The sequence below is a fragment of the Paralichthys olivaceus genome, chromosome 16, assembly GCF_024713975.1.
Source record: "Paralichthys olivaceus isolate ysfri-2021 chromosome 16, ASM2471397v2, whole genome shotgun sequence".
Taxonomy (NCBI): Eukaryota; Metazoa; Chordata; class Actinopteri; order Pleuronectiformes; family Paralichthyidae; genus Paralichthys; species Paralichthys olivaceus.
In genome coordinates, this window is record NC_091108.1 from 19,322,766 (window position 1) to 19,340,217 (window position 17,452).

Here is a 17,452-nt window from a genome sequence, read left to right on the forward strand (position 1 = left end):
TGCAGTGATTGATTGATTAATTTAAATACAAGCAATAAGTTGCTTTAACCTAATATATATATATATATAGCACATATCATGAATTAATTGCATATGAGATTCTTGAGATTACATTCTTAAATTTTGAATGTTATTAGACACAATACAAATTCAGCTAATTAATAATTTCAAGGTCTTTATTAATGAGCAAATTGAATACTTAATGAATGTATACAGGCTGCGATCACTGTAAACACATGCACATAAAAAGTCAGTTGTGCGCACACCCGCCTCCCTGTCACTGTAGAGCTGTGATTGTGTGATACCTTACAATTAGCATAGGGCATTTTAAATACGATGGCCTTTTCAAAATTTTGTACTAACTCCCTTAAAAATGTTTCTCTATTAGTAATTTACTTTGCAGAAAGTCGGGGGTCTCAGTCTTTGTGTTGAGACAGTGTTGAGATTGAAGTAGCAAACTGCTTCCCCTTTGTTTAGCCTGTTTTTCATGTCATTACAGAACATGTCATTTCTTGAGTTTACATGGCCACAGTGGACGTTTCCTGCAGATATAGGTTTCACACGACGCAGCCCTGGTGTAAAGACATTTAGTGGCTCTCTGGCGATTTAGCTAATACAGATGTGTTCTGGGAGACCGCAGATTGAACAGATTTACAAGGTTTAAACTCCCCATACGAGACCCATTAGCAGCAGTAAACACATAACTCAGTCATACAAGCACACTCAGGAGAAACTTTAAAATGCCACGAGAATGCAGAGAAAATATGAGCAAACATTACTGAAATTGTTTCGAAATAATTTATTCAGTTATACAAATACAAAACACCTCTCACTCATTTATCATAAAATAGGTAGGTGTTGGCGGTGTTTACTAAATCCCCTCCATGTGTCGACACGGATCACCACTCCACAGAAACCGACGGCAGTTTGCCTGAAGTTACAATGCAGCTCAGCTCAGATGTTTTTTAGCCAACAGTATGTGAAGAGAAATTCCATTGCTACTTAACAAAATATGATTCTGTGAGGTTTTCATTTTTTACAAGCAACAAACAGCTCACATATGAGAAACAAAAAAAAAAATCCATTTTGATGTTGCATTGCAAAACAATGCCTGCAGTTTACATGAGAATCATTGTGATTAAAGGTCAAATTTCATGTTGTTCCGATAGAAACAGAAATATCAGCAGTTTCTCAACATGTCCATAATTCATTGGTCTTCCATACGCTACCTCACATTCTACACTCTTCAGCAAGATGATAAACTGACGATACGCTTGACAGAATGAAATTCAAGTCATATTTATTAAAACGGGTTTCTCCCAATCTGAAAAACAAGAGTACACAGAGGGAAAAACTGGAGATCGACAAACAATAGGGGTTTAAAAGCTCCACATGAAAAAATCATTTTTGCATGTCATTTTGTCTTGTGCTTTGGCCTTTAAAAGGGAAAATGCATCACACGAGTAGAGTTTGGCTGGATGTACCTTCAAAACTGAATTAAAAAAGGTACATGTTTTCATTTGACCTAAAACCATTAAGGTGTTTTATTGTAGCCGGAAAAATGCTTTCTGAAGGCTTCTTGTTCCATTTTGTGCCCAAGCTCCATCCTTGTTTTGTCGCCGTAAAATGACTGCACATCTTCTCCTGCTATAATGATGCACTGGTCCAAAGTCTTTTACTGCTGTCCAAACAAAGCGTAGCTTGTTAAAATAAGAAGGGTACAGTTCATTTCAGCCAGGTTGTGGCAGGGCATCCTAATTCAGCAGGCAGTTTGAGCTCTCCCTGCGTCAGACTGATCCTTTACCGATCAGAGAGAGGCTGATGGTATTTATATCGTCCACAGAAGACACGGTGGATGTTCAGACGAGCTCAAGTACCTGTGTGGAGAGAAAGGACAGACGTGTTGTGTTATCTGTGGTTTAGAATGAGTGCAGTCATTGCTGTGACAGGTAAGGCTGCATCTACTGTATGTTGATAAGGTATCAAGACAGTTCAAAGGGTCACTTTCAACAGGTTAATTTGGAAACAAGTTCTTATTGTATGAGATCAAAAAAAATAAATAAAAAAGATTAAGCCATTGACAGGAAAATAAAACGCTGCTAGTTTATGCCAAACGACAAAATGGTTAAGTCTTAAAAAGGCCTTATGCATTAACTGTAATCTATGACACGGTCTGACATTTCATGCAGGAGGCCTGTGGTTGTTAGTATGATTTATGTACATGTTTGTACAAAATGCAAACCTTGATTGTTCCTTGACTGTTTGCAGCAATCAGCACATTTGATTCCTGAAAAACAAGATATTAAGAAAACACAACATAGTTTAAGTTACTGTTTGAATAGTTAATTACTTGTAGAACAATTAGTATAATTAATGTAATTAATGCAACTGTAAAATTTGCTTTGTGAAACCTAATTGGTCTTTTTTATTGTTCACACACCTTTCAATCTTAATAAAAGCATCAAGATGAAAATGTTTTCTGAGAGTACAGATTTGTTGGTTTAATATTCCATTAATATATCAAAGTCAATAACAGCGTCATAATGAGGAGAACTCACTCCGTCAGGCAGGGCCCTCCAACAGACGGCACTGACGAACTCGTTTGTGTCGTCTTCCTTCTTATCCTTGTCCAGGACACTCTTCACCGTGTCAAACTTGAATGTTAACAAAGTCTTGGAAAGTCCTTTGTAGTAAAGGTAAAGGGAGTTGTTCTCGCTTCCTGTATACACACACACACAAACGCAAAATTAAATTTTTTATTTGCAATTATTTACATATTGATATTTCTTGGTATTTGCTCCTGTAGATAGGGAATGAGTATAAAATCTGGGGGTAGCAAAAATCGGATTCTAAGTAAAATGCTTACCGCAGGCAACATAGTCTCCATTTGAAGCGAGGCCTACAAAGTTTTTCTCATTGATGTGACCCTTGAAGGAGCGCAGACAGTGGGTTTTGTTGACGTTCCACAGCTTCAGCTGACTGTCTGTCGAACTACACATTAAAAGGGCACAAACAAAGTTTAGAGCTAGAGGGCATTTTGTGATGGGAAATGTTGAAACTGCATGTGAGGACTATGAAGTATAACTATCTCTATTGTTTTCCCATCGATACAAGCATTTTTCATGAAATGTGGTTATTTCAAATCAGCAAAGAAAACAATGAGCTTTAAAAAAAATGAACATCTAAATATTAAATAAACTGGAGAAAAACATTTCTGGTCTTATAAATTATGTATATAAAGAAAATTAAACCCCACTGCTTAAAATAACAAATGACGCTTAAATGACTTACGCAGAAACAATTTCCTCTCCGTTGACAAACTTGGCGTAGGACACGGCTTTCCTATGACCTTTGAACACCATGATTGGTTGCTTAGTGTTGCGGAGATCATAGTAGTGGACACAGTGATCTTTGAAGGGGGGGACAAAACCAAAAAAACACTTAGTGTCAGCTATATACAGTATCCATCGAGGCAGGTAGTCATTGCACACATCATCTACTCACCACTATGCCTATGGAGGGGTGGGCAAAGTGTTTGAGTCCACAAAACACTTCTGGAGTCTCAGAAGTAAACTTTGCAGCAGCCGAATTGATGAAGTCAATGGTGAGTCCTTCTTCAGACTCCTCAGACGTAATAAAACAGAAGAAATATAACATGCCTCCATACTGCGGTGGACACATGTGGTGTCATCCAAGTGTCCACAAGCCCCGACATTCATATTCGACAAACAAGGTCATTTACACTGTGTTTTAACCCTAAATGTCCACTGGAAGTGGCTAAACTACCGGATGTAGTGTGTCCGAGGGTCCATGAATGCACCTCGTAGGAATATATCAGCAGACATTTAGGCTTTAAATCAGTTTAAATGACCTTGTTTCCATTCAAATATGAATGTTGGAGCTTGTGGACACTTGGATGACACCAAACGAGCAGTATGGAGGTATGTTTAGTTTTTTTCTGTTGTTTTATTACATCTGAAGTCTCAGTCACCATTGACTTCAATTGTATCGGATTCGGCTGCTACAATGTTCACTTCTGAGACTCCAGAAGTGTTTTATGGACTCAAACACTTCCCCCACCCCTCCATCGGCATAGTGGTTAGCAGATGATGAGTGCATTTTCATTTATCAGCGAACTATCCCTTTAGGTAAAATGACAGAGCCAATGCTTTGTTCACGTCTACTAAAATGTGCGTGTCTAACAAGTTGCGTTCTCCATCTGTTTTGTTGCCTGGTGGCCTTTACTCAAGACAGTAAACCAGCTATTCAAAGTTCAAGTAGGGCCATCCTTTTTCAGACTTTGTGGACTTGGACCACGGAGATGCAGAGAATCTGGTAAATAATCTGGGGCAGTTCACATCTGCTGGGTTCATCCAATATTAAGTTTCTTGAAGAATTGATTCTAGGCACAACAGCATATTTCTAATTCTTATTTCTCCTGTGGGACAGTAATAAATACTTTTTAGAAGTTTGTCTGGACCGCCAGTCTGTGTGACCACAAAAAAATGTTATGGTCTAGAAGGAAATATTACAGTGGTGTGATGTGTGTGGACCAGTGTCAGAATGTAACAATAATGATAGAGAGAAAAATGAGATTTTTTTCCAACTCAGCATCTTTCAACATCTTAATTACACTGTGCTATTGTTAGGCCTGAGTCTGTCCTTGTGCCATAACATGTAAACTTGCTTATACACCATGTTCAAGATTTTTAAATGAATTCCTATATAATGTGTTGTTGATTTGTAGAAAAGAATTTTGTGAAAATACAAAGATGAAAGTAAACCAGACACTAAACCTTAACATACTAATCTTACCTGCACAGCCAAAGGCCAGATGATATCGGGAAGTTGGACTGAATTTAACGCAGCAGACGTTGGCCTTGGCCTCGATGCTGGCCACTGAGTTATCAAGATTGGTTGACCATAGCTTCACTAAAGAAAAAGAATGAAGACAGAAATGAGAAGATAAAAAATCAGACACAATAAAGAGGCTAGAAAGCTGGAAGATGATCGTGTATTCTCATATTCCTCAGTCACCTTTAGCATCATCAGAACCAGAGGCTAAGAGCTTGGGGTCCATCAGATTGAAGTCAACACTCCAACACCTCTTTTCATGTTCCTGAAAGGAAACGGGGGAAACTATGAGAGGGTGTCGCCCCATGAGGCTGCACTGCGTTATCCGTACATGTTATCTTTCTACACAAAAGCATTTTAAACCCTTTTATTTTTTGTAATAAATCTTTTTAAACTTTATAGTTTTTAATCTTCAGAATGTTATTTTTGTGTCTCACTTTCACATATAATTCTCAATCTTTTATAAAAACAGAAACTGAGTGTCCCTAATGCTCTGAGCATATGAGGTCAATAAAAAAAGACAGTGAAGTCTTTCAACCCTTAATTTTTTAACAATAAATTCATTAAAGACAACTCTAATCACCAAAAGGTTATGCTCTTAGAGCTCAGTATAATACCTGATAGACTTTGGACCTCTGGCCGGTGAATCCATCCCACAGGATGACAGTCCCCTCATAGTCACTGCTGGCCAGAAGGTTCTTGTGATAGCTGCTCCAGCTGATACAGCTGCAATAAACAAACAAACAAGCAAAGGCTGCAATCAATTTCACTTCACAGTGACTCACATTCTTCAAAAAAACACTCCATCTGACTCAGGCCTTAGTTTTTAGATTTTAAAGAAGAATGTTTTTACAGATCTTTGCCACAGGAAGAGCGTTTTATGAAATGTGCATTGGAACTATACTGACCTGCACAGCACTACAGCTTAAGCCCAAGTAAAACAGTAATATGGACACATTCCTTTTACTTCTCAGTACTGCTTTGGGCTGTAAAATCATGCACGTGTCGTACAGCTTTTATCACACCATGAATTAATCAAAAGAATTTTATAAGGGGAAATGTGGAAAGCAGTGGGGGAACTTTAGAGAGAACTTTTAGTGAAAACTAAGAGTTTGTTAATCCTGGCATGAGGGTACTCTAGATTTCCTGTAAATGAGATTACTTTAACCAGTTAACTCTTTCTGTGTGAACCCAACCTGATGGCTGACAGGATTTCTTCATCAAACCCTGACTTCTCTGCCTCCTGCCAAGCCTGCAGCAGCTTTTGACATGGTGATTCATTTTTGGATCTATATACACTGCTCAAGAAAATTAAGGGAACACTTATCGTCACAGTATAACAGCAAGTCAGTTAAATTTCAGGGATATCAATCTATCCATTTAGGAAGCACAAGTGACTGTGAATCAGTTTCACCTGCTTTGGTGCAAATTAAAGTGACAACAGGTGCAATGAAGAAGCAAAATCAAGACAACGCCAAAAAGGGAATGGTTTTATATGTGCTGGCCGCAAACAGCTGCTCTCTCTCTTTATCCCTCCTGACTAATTCTTCTCTAGTTTTGTGTTCCGTTAGTGTCCTTGTCACTACTGGTAGCATGAGGCAGTATCTGCAGCACGGTCAGGTTGCACAGGTAGTCCAGCTCTTCCAGGAAGGCACATCCATACGTGCAGAGGCAAGAAGGCTTGTTGTGACTACCAGCACGATCTCAAGAGCATGGAGGAGATACCAGGAGACCGGCAGTTACAGAAGGAGAGCTAGACAGGGCTGTAGAAGCGCATCAACGCAGCAGGACTTGTATCTGCTCCTTTGTGTGAGGAGGAACAGGAGGAGCACTGCCAGAGCTCTACAAAATGACCTCCAGCAGAATACTGGTGTGCATGTTTCTGACCAAACGGTCAGAAACAGACTCCATGAGAGTGACATGAGGGCCCGACGTCCTCTAGTGGGACCTGTGCTCACAGCCCAGCAGCGTGCAGCTCGACTGGCATTTGCCAGAGGACACCAGAATTGGCAGGTCCACCAATAGCGCCCCGTTTCTTCACAGATGAGATCAGGTTTACACTGAACACATGTGACAAAGAGTCTGGAGAAGCTGTGGTGAAGGTGATGCTGCTGTAACATCATCCAGCACGACCAGTTTGTTGGTGGGTCAGTGATGGTCTGGGGAGGCATATATGGGATGAAATCCTCAGAGAGATTGTCAGACCTTGTGCTGGTGCAATGGCCCCGGGTTCCTCCTGGTGCAGGACAATGCCCGGCTTCATGTGGCCAGAGTGTTTATACAGTTCCTGGATGACAAAGGCATTGATGCCATTGACTGGCCCTCACATTCACCTAAATCTAATTGAACACCTATGGGACATTATGTATGGATACATCCAGCGCCGCCAAGTATGGCCACAGACTGTCCAGGAGCTCACTGATGCCCTGACCCAGGTCTGAGAGGAGACCCGCAGGACACCATCTGCAGACTTATCAGGAGCATGTCCAGACATTGTCGGGTGTGCATACAGGCACGTGGGAGCCATACACATTACTGAGTCTGATTTTTTTTTGAGCAGTGTGTATACTCAATATCAAAGCACATTTAACTGTAAAAATTTATGCCAGGAGAGGAGAAGAAGAACCAAAGTCCTGGGTGGGTGTTCATTTGTTACCCAATACCTGTCTCTTCTAACTTTTCCCCTTTAAGTCATCAATGTAAAAAACTACAGGTCATGGCTTCATCCTAAGCCAAGAGTATAATAGTGACATTTACTGTATACTACAGTATGTAATAAAACAAACTGTGCAAAGCCTTAGACAGATACGACTCTGGAAAATAAATAACTGTTAGTTGTATTGTGATTGGTCACACTGATGGAACATGATGATGGATTGTTCTGCGTCTATTATAAAACAATCCCAAAAGACATGTTTTAAAGTTTTAAGACATAATCGATTTTCCACAATCTCCTTCCTTGCTGAAAAATCCAGACTAAAGGTTGAATGTGACTACGAATGGTGTGTCATATTATCAGAGCTCGATTGATGGTGGGTTTTTTTCATTCAGCACTCACACACTTAAATCAGCGTGATCTGCTGTTCTGGGACTGAAAGCTCTGAGTTATATAATCACCTCAGGGTAGACTTTGTTAAACCTGCTTTCTGGAAACCTTCCCACAGGATACAAGATCAGCATACTACAAACACTGCGTAGTGTAGGATCCGAAAGAGGCCTGTACAGGCTCCCTCTTATGGGAAGAGATAATTTCCCTTACCTGATTTTGGAATTGCAGGTCATTTCGTTGACAGGGTAGTGGATGTCGACTGCATCCTGGATCACAGTGCCGTACTCAAATACCTTGATCTTCTTGGTCACACCAGCAATGGCAAAGTAGTCACAGTCACGGTCAAACTCAATACTGAAACAAAATGATAATACAGTCAGAGTTGGTAGGATCACAATAAAAGAACATATACATAAACATATATATATACTGTCAACTACAATGACAAAACTGACACTGCTCCTTTTTTAAGAAGCATTCTGTGACACGGTGATTTGTTATAATTATATAGAACAATACGAATTGTCTTTGGTCTGATCAGTTGTCAGTTTAAAAGTAACATTAACCCGACACTTCAGTCTTTTTCTTTTCATACCTGGAGACAATACTGGAGCCATTATAAAGGTCACTGGCGTAGGAGAGGGTGGCCAGCGGCCGCACAGAGTTGTAACGAGTGAACTTGGACAAACACTCCATGAAATCATCAAGCTGGTTCAGATTCCTGCCCTCATCTGAAAACACCAGAGACACCCTTTATAAATATATGACACTGTCAGCAGTAGCTTCTACATATTTATCTGTGATCACAGACAACTTGTTTTTGCTATTTCTGAGCCTTTTGGATCGGCACAGTTCTTTCGTTTGACACATGATCTAACTGCAGTGGGGTCCAAACATCTGAGATCCCTTTCCCATTCAAGTGCTCTCAAATGTTTGCATCCCACTATATATGCTGTGAAAAAAAAAAGAAAATATACTCATACTAAAAGTTGAATGAACTTCATGCCATGTTTTAACATAAGCAAATACATTCATAAAACAAACAAAACAAAGAGGTTGATTATGAAACAGAAGCCGCACTGTCTGAGTTCTTCCAAACCTAAGAGCTGAGACATCTCACCAGAGAAGCAAGACGTTTTGGTAAAGTGGCCTTCATTTAAAGAAATATGGAAATATACAGTTTTAAGAGCAAAAGTCTTTCTACATGATCTTTACAGGTCATCTCATCATCTGACCAAACTGCATTCTTAGTGTGACCAACTGCTGCAAAGAATGACACCATCCTCTGCAGGATTCATACCTGTGATGCGAGACATTTTGTTGGAGAAGTAGCACTGTTCTAGATCCTCGAAGTGAGCTGTGAGCCTCTTTCTTCTTGACGCCAGGGTGCTGTTATACCAGGTCTGTCGTTTTCCCTGGGGAAAACAAAATCAAGGGGATTATTTCAACAGTCAAATCATGCAAACACGTATTGAATGATAACCCATTTATTCGATTCATAGAGAATATTTGTGATGTTTATTTTCACACAATAATGTTGTTATCTAAAGTTTACAGGCCCTTTGTTTAGTATCCAAAATTGGTGTAAAAAGATTTGTTAAAAATCACAGAGGAACTTTTTCTCATACTCCTTTCAGGTAAAACTAATGGCCTGCATCCAATTAAAAAAAGACACCTTCACAATAAGTGATAAAGACATAAAAAGTTACACAATTTAAAATAAATTTAACAAGATTCTGACTTTTAAATTGTGGTAGAAAATACACTAAAAACAGTAACTGACTTACCTGGGTTGTTCCACCAAATCCTGGAGGTTGGCTGTAATCTGGTGGCTCAATAATACTACTGCAGCTACACAATAAAAAAAAACAAATACACATTTATAAAACGGTACACCATACAATAATACCAAACAACTATACAGTATGTATGTGAATATATTAAGTTATAAAAAAGAGTAGTTATTATAGAACAAAAGGCAAAACATTGTCATCTGTAATTTCACATCTGTGCTTGGAGTTTGTGTTTTAGTTAACAACAGAGGTGAATGTGGTTATTACTACTGTGATGATGATGGATTTACGTCCTTTAAAGATATAATTTGTAAGAACACAGGTCTGCTGTACCTGGGTGCTGGTGAGGGAGCCTCCACATTAGGCACCGTGCACTCTGCCTCCATCATTGGAGAGTACAGGCCACTCATTTCCTGGAAAATGACACAGAAATAACGTTCATCTTTCTCCAGCTGGTATGATGAGTGGCTATTAAATATTTGCATATCCTCACACATTACTGTATATGCCACTATAAACTGTATTATGTATATATAGTGTGTATATATAGTGTATATATCAGACCCACTGTCTGGACATTTTCTGTAATTCATGTCTGAAAACAGCTTGAGTGGGCCAAATCAACAACTAACTTCCCATTGTTTTAAAACACCCACATGTTCCTTTCACATAATGCTTCCGGTATCTTTGACTCACTGTTCTAGTTCCACCTCACAGTTTCAAGGAATTGGGTTTATAATATGCAGATGGGGATGAGTTCTGTGTTTCATTACCTCAACACGCTTTATGTCCTCTTCAAGAAAGTTGAGCTCTTTCTGTAGCTGCTCCAGTTGCTGTTGACAGACCCAGACACACAGATAAGTACACCTGCCTGTTGCACAATTGTTTTTGTTAAATAATGAAATTGTTATTTTACAAGTGATTAAATCCCTGAGGAGGTGGACTTTTCTCCAATGCATTCATACTTATATTTTCACACATTCTTGAAAACTACATCACAATCCCAACAGGCCATACATTGTAGGGTAGCATAAAATCTCCATATGGCTAAGTTTTAATATTATCTATTTAAAAAAACAATGGCACCTCTCTCTTGTTTCTTCTGGCTTCTTTGAGGAACTCCCTAAGGATCTGTCTCTGAGCTGCTTGAGATTCCTATTGGAAGGACAGACAAAGTACATAATCACATGCGACCACAAGCAAAGCCACTGAATACATTTGATTAACCGCCAATGGGATAATAAGATAGGAGAAAATGTTTGGTTCTTAGAGGAAAACCTTTGTGTTCCTTATATTTTTAACATCTTTTTTGCTACAAATAGTAAAATAAAAAGTAAATCAAGAGATGATGATTTCTCAATTCAAATACACACAAACAATCAGTTACTCTGCTTTGTACTTCCACTGCAAAGTAAACTGATATGTAGAAATGGGCAGTAGCATGTTTTACTATATTATATACTATCTTTTACTAGAAATGTGATAAATTGGTAGAAATGAGGACATTCCATCGAGAACCAAACAGCATCACCATGAAATCTGAAAGTTTTTGATAATAGAACAACATGTCACAACTGTGCCTACCTGTAAAAGGAAGAGGAGTCATATTTTGGGCTGATTTTTTAAAACATTGTTTAAATAGAAAAACCAGAAAAGACCAGCTAAAAACAGCTACTGCTGATAGTTCCATGAACGTTGATCATTTTAAGAGTAAGACACAACCTTTCAAGAAAACAAAAGAACTGCTGCACCTAAAAAACAGTAAAAGGGAGGATTGATTGACAGGTTATACCTGCTATTTCATTTTATATACACTTTCTAAAAATACAGCATTATTTTAGAAAGTGTGAATTTGATGCAGCCATTAACTAACATATCAACGTGGGCTCTAAAATTCCTTTTTCCCCATAGTTGTCCATTATATTATACCTGCCTGCTACTATGTAGCATGGGTGTAAATAACCAGGGAGGTCGAAGGTAGTACCAGTAAGAAGTAGTGATACTGGCAATTTAGTGTACAACATAGTCAATGAGAAATTTGACCTTGACCCTTGCTCTAACAAAACAATTATAAAAGCATTTGGAAGTAACTATGAGACAGCTGATAGAAGATCAATTGGCAGTTTAGAAAATGTTGTTTTCCAGATTCTAGACACCAAGGTGAGAAGAAAATTGCCTGACAGCACATTTCTTTTACAACCAATACTGTCTGATAACATAATAGGGATGGGCGATATGACTCCAAATCAATATCACAATTATTTTAAACTTTTACCTAGATTACGATTAATGAGTGATTATTTTATCCCCCCCCACCGGATCGGGTTCTGAGTACAGATTTTAGTTGACTTGTCGCTAAAAACACTCACATGGTATATTTCAGTGGTAGAATGAAGACTGTTGCTGCTGCTAAGAAAACTGACAAGTGAAATAAACACGTTGGTCACCTTTGAATTACAAATGATATAATGGTGACACTTTCTAAATTATCTCAAACTGTTTTTTTGATATTTCACCATATGTAGTGCAACTAAATTTCAAAACTGGAAAGGTTGTGACTACTTCTCTTTTCCTGAGACTTGTTTTCTTATCGTTGCATGAACTGTCAACCACAAGTAAGAAAAGAGGATGTGCCAGGCTGAGTGAGAGCGTGACATGTACTGTGTGCAGCTGTACAGATGTGTGTACTTACTGCATTTATACAGTAAGTGTGTCAGTGTAAACCAGTACCACATTGAGTGGTAATCAAGAGTAGAAAAGAGTTAAATACAGAAAATGTAACATTTATTCTTATGGACATTTTCTGTCACCAAATATGTTATTACTAATGTTATTAATGGTTACGGTACATTTCATAGTTTACCCAAATTAATTTATTTCAATCTTGCATTTGTTGATTGTGTCTATATCTTCTTCCTTCTTCATGGAGTAACAGGTTATGCAATATCTGTGGCTCCAATACTGAATATATTTCTACCTTTGTATAATGGAATTTTGCACAGTAATGGTTAGGACCAATCTACATTAAATACATATGTGATCATCCTCAGCTGTTTACTTACCGCCTCTAGCTGCTTCTTCTTCTGAACCAGCAGTTCCAGCATCAGGTTGACATTCGCCAAGTCCAAGTTCTCTTGGTCAGGACTCAACACATCCTGAAAGACCTGCCACCTAGACCCATTCTGGAAGACAGAGACACTGATCAGTAACCAATTACAGAGTCAAAATCCAGTGTGTGAGTTTGAGGGATTCACAGAAACTGACACTTATGCATTGTACTTACAGGATGATCTAATTTTAGTCTCTTTTCTTCTGACCTTTGCTTCTGTTTGAGGATCAGTTCATTTACTACAGGGGAAGGGGGTAAAAGAGAGAGGTGAAGAAAGCTATGTAAGTACTTGACAGGAACACAATCAGGGTGAAACCATGGAGCGATGACACTCTGGGTGAGACGGTTAAGTTGTTTCACTTGATTTACTTTTGCAAACAGACAGGAATGACACAACTAAAGGTTATTAAACAGACATACGGTACTTCCTTCAAAGTTTATACAATTCACTGGAGTAAGTTCTGAGAACTTAACATTTCACTCTATGATCTTATAGATTCCCATCAGATTCTAGTACAGCCTTTTGTTAAGCTTTTGGTGGATGAAAAATAGAAATGTTTGCAGGGGCAACTTTAATAGGAGATCTGAGCAGCCTAACATGTGTATTTGGTTAAATATTTTTCACAGACATGTTGGCGTCCTCATGACACAAGTGGTGAAGTTTTCCTACTCTTGCAGACCCTTATCTTCATCCTAACTTAATTTAAGTTAACAATTTAATTGTAGTATTAAGTCTTAATGTCAAAAAATGTATTCAAATAATCCCATTATAGGTTTCTTAAATAGAACAATATAATGGATGTGAACCATGAGACTAAACAATGATGTGTTACAGAACTACAATTGGAGCAGTAACTGTTTCCACTGCAGATGTTCTTATATGGTGAACTGAAAGCAGGACAGAGCAAAGTTGAGCCGTTTTTAGACATGAACTCTGGAGTGTGTCCGCAGAATTGGGTCCGGACTTTTAAGTGTGAACAACACTGCAGGAGAATCTCCGCTCAGATATCTTCACTAAAACACAGAAATCTCCGGAGGGATCAGGTGAGGGGTGGTGCTGCTGGCAGGGGCAGGATGTAACATATTAATTCTATTGCAGAGATCATGTGGCTTTGTTTATAGCATCAACGCCAGTGAAGGCCTTTACCACCAAAAACCCTCTTTACATATTTGTCTACATCTTCTACATGTAAGGCTCATATTTTTCATCATTTTCAACACACCCACTAGTGAACCCTCCGCATGATCTCCTACTGTGTTCTCACATGTGCTCATATTTCTAGTTCTTACTATAGTTCTTACTGAAAGCAGCTTTGGTAACTTTTTAATCTTTAGAATTGTAATACCTACCAAGAAAGTTTGGGTAAAGCTGATCTACATTATCCACAATATAGTTACACTTGGGACATCTGTTGCTATCCTCGAGGCTCTGGCGGATACACTTGAAACTGCAGGGAGGAGAAAGAATTAAAAGAATCAAAGCCATTTCTGAGCAACTGCTGACCAGCATTCATGTGAACTTAAACAAAACTGTGCTGAAAAAGCTGACAAGCAAGAGTAAAACCACACAGAGACATGTTGGACTTCTCTATTCTCACACTAAACTGCTTTACACTTTTGTTGGACATTTTCGATACATAGACAGATCAGTCAGTCCCTCCACCTTTTTACACATGCAGTCTCAAATTCACACACCCACATTTTCACTCTACATCATCTGAAAACATCAATTTGCAAAGAGTAGTTTTGAGGGAAACCTATGAAACCTCCTTTTAACAACAGACACTACTTTTAGGAGTTTGCTGGTGGAGGAGAAGAAAGTTGGACTCTCCATCTCTGCCTGCGAGCATCACTGACACACACGATTGAACAGCTCATCCTTGTTCTCACACGAACTTCATGTCATCTAATGGACGGACACAGATCCCTCAACACTCACCAGAAGCTGTGCCCACACTTTGTCATGTGCGCCTCCTCTATCATTTCGAAGCAAATGGGACTGGAACAGCAAAACATAAAAGAAGTTGTGTTAAGTGCAAGTTCAAATCTCAAAACTTTTCCAACAGCAGCTCCTGTGATTTCAACCTCAGGCAGAAAAACTAACCAGACAAAGTCGTTGCTTTTATCCTCGTATGAATTCAGAAGGCCGTTGTATAAAGGTGCTTGGTGGAGGGTTTTCTTTCTGCTGCCCGAGGACGCAGAGGGTCTGGTCAGAGAGGCAAACGCGCCCCGGGACGAAGGCACGGCGGGCAAAGTTGGCACCGACAAGCCGCCCTCACCGGCTGCTGCCAGGGTCCGGGTGGGCACAACATTCCCAGAGTTGTTGCCATTACTTGTGACGGCGTTGTTGCTGCCGCCGCCACCGTTCGTGTTCCCGCTGCCCCCTGTGCTACTGCTGCTGGTGCTGGGCACGGAGCTCGCACCGCCAGCGCTTTGCTGTGGCCGGCCGCTTGACATCACGCAAAGGCCCGACGAGAAACTCCCCGAAATCCGCTGCGTCGCTGCTCAAAGCATCCGGACGTGCGGCTATTTCGCCGCTTTAGCAGGGCTTGACTAGCTAGCTCGCTCGCTGGCTCGCCTGGGTGCTAGCATCCTGGGAGGAAGCAACAGTGCCCGGACATCCAGCGTGTTCCGCGCGTCCCTCTTCTGTCGCTCCTGTCACTGACGGAGTGTTAGAAAGTGTCCGCGGCACTAAAAGCGAACAGACCGGAACAGCCACACGGACAAGCGCAAGCACAACTGCGTTGCTCGGGAGATTAGCCGGTTAGCTTCTGTTAGCCATGGGCAGGAATCGCTTTGACTCTCCTCGATTACCCAGTGTGCGCCCGGCTTTCAATCACTGCCCCCTAGCGAGGAGGAGTTTAACTGTGCCGGTGGAACTACGCAGCAAACTGTTGTCTCCCTCCATTTGTACAAGTCAACTGAATACAATCATGAGCATATGAGTTTATGTTCTTATACCTTTATTTTATTATCCTACAGGAACAAGTGACAAAACATCCTCGAAGGAACTTCCCTTCAGCTTTCAACAACAACCAGATGTTATTAAAAGCTCGGAAAAGACAAAATAATGGACCCTCACAATAACCTTGATTATTCTGTCACAGGAAAATAATAACAAACTACAGCCATACATTCCCACTCCACAACCAACTGAGCAAAATATTGCTGGACAAAAATCATTTAATGTAGCGAGAAGTAAAGGACCATTTAATGTAGAGATGTTGTTTTGTATTTTTCATATTTTTACTGTCTTGGTCACCAAGTGGATAAACTGACAGATCTCGAGTTCCAGGTTCACCATGTGCTTTTTAAACATTTTCCTGAAAATCATGAAAATCCAAAGATGCCTCATATCAGTGATGTTGTGTATAATAAATATCCAATAAATATAAATTTACAAATGTGTCATGAAGCGGATAGAATCATGAGAAGACTAAAGGATAATGTTCAACTGTTACATTTAAATGACAAGTTCCTTTTCATAAATGAACACTATAATTATATCTCAGATTATCATACTGTAAAGTCCACTGAGAGACACACATGTTCTTTTTCGGGATTTCAGTCTGTCAGAGTGTTCCCTCATGTTTGTCCTTTTCATTTCCCTGATGATATTGCCTTCACGTCAAGAAAACAAGCAGCCAGGTCACATCCACAAAGTGCAGTCAGTGACCGTGCCAAGAGAAACAGTGTCGTGTCATTCAAGCATCCACCTGCAGCTCTGCAAATAAAACATACGGAGCACTAACATATTCATGCTCCCAGTTTATGCAGCCTGCTACTTGCTTTTCCATTTTTACCTCCACGTGGGCAAATAAGGGGTTCCTCCATGTCAGCACGCACAACATGGATTTTCCCATGTTTTTGTTTGCGGAAGAAGTTTATATGTATCATTATGGAGCTCCGTTAGGATGTGAAGTAAGGTTTTCAGCTAGAGGAAAACTACTGGATACGTAGAGGACCACCATGTAAAATATGTCTCTCTCTCCATGTGCAGCGAGCATCAGTCATGTCGGGTTAAATTGAAATTGACTTGAAATGAAGTAAAAGTGCGAATACTCAATAATGATACAAAATTTAAATTTGTATTACAATGAAATATATATAAATATGGATCGAAAGATACATTTAAAAGCTAGCAATTGTGATTTTTGTCACATATCTCATCTCCACTTATTTAAACATGACTTCTTTGTTCTATGAAGATAGCATATAAAATAAAGATCTTTGAAAATATAAATGGTAGGTAGGTGCGTGACTTCTTAAAAAACAAATACCCCTCTCTGAATAGGACCCTTTGAGCTAAACACCTGCTGGACTATATACACTGTGTTGCATTCGTCCCCCTCTGCCCCTCCCCATCCCACCCTTCCTCTATTTTATACCAGCAGCACAGAAAAGCTTGCCTTCTTTCTTTTCTCCTTTCTTCCCCTCCTCATTTGTCCTGCACATCAGCCTGGGCACCCCCACTTTTTTTTTTATGATGAACCAGGTTGTGTGTGCTTGTGGAGCCACAGGGGTCAGCAGTGTTATTGCACTGGAGGTTAGCGAGCGGCCAAGAGGTAAAAAGAGAAAGAATGAGTGACACGGTGAAAATAATGAGGGTGTGTGGAGAACCGAATGAGTGAGTGAGTGAGGAAAACG

General features: G+C 39.7%; 1 protein-coding gene across 1 annotated transcript; it reads right to left on the minus strand.

Moving 5' to 3' along the window:
- Window positions 1-784: 784 nt before the first annotated feature.
- On the minus strand, window positions 785-15,651 carry cop1 (COP1 E3 ubiquitin ligase). The gene is made up of 20 exons (XM_020112357.2): window positions 14,910-15,651; window positions 14,745-14,804; window positions 14,156-14,253; window positions 12,980-13,044; window positions 12,759-12,878; window positions 10,783-10,851; window positions 10,470-10,529; window positions 10,030-10,109; window positions 9,691-9,754; window positions 9,204-9,318; window positions 8,499-8,634; window positions 8,114-8,257; window positions 5,472-5,580; window positions 5,038-5,119; window positions 4,816-4,932; window positions 3,292-3,409; window positions 2,867-2,991; window positions 2,559-2,719; window positions 2,243-2,287; window positions 785-1,877 (listed from the first exon to the last, which is right to left on the minus strand). The coding sequence occupies exons 1-20, from the start codon at window positions 15,260-15,262 to the stop codon at window positions 1,860-1,862; spliced, it is 2,139 nt and encodes a 712-aa protein (XP_019967916.2). The 5' UTR covers window positions 15,263-15,651; the 3' UTR covers window positions 785-1,859.
- Window positions 15,652-17,452: the final 1,801 nt, after the last annotated feature.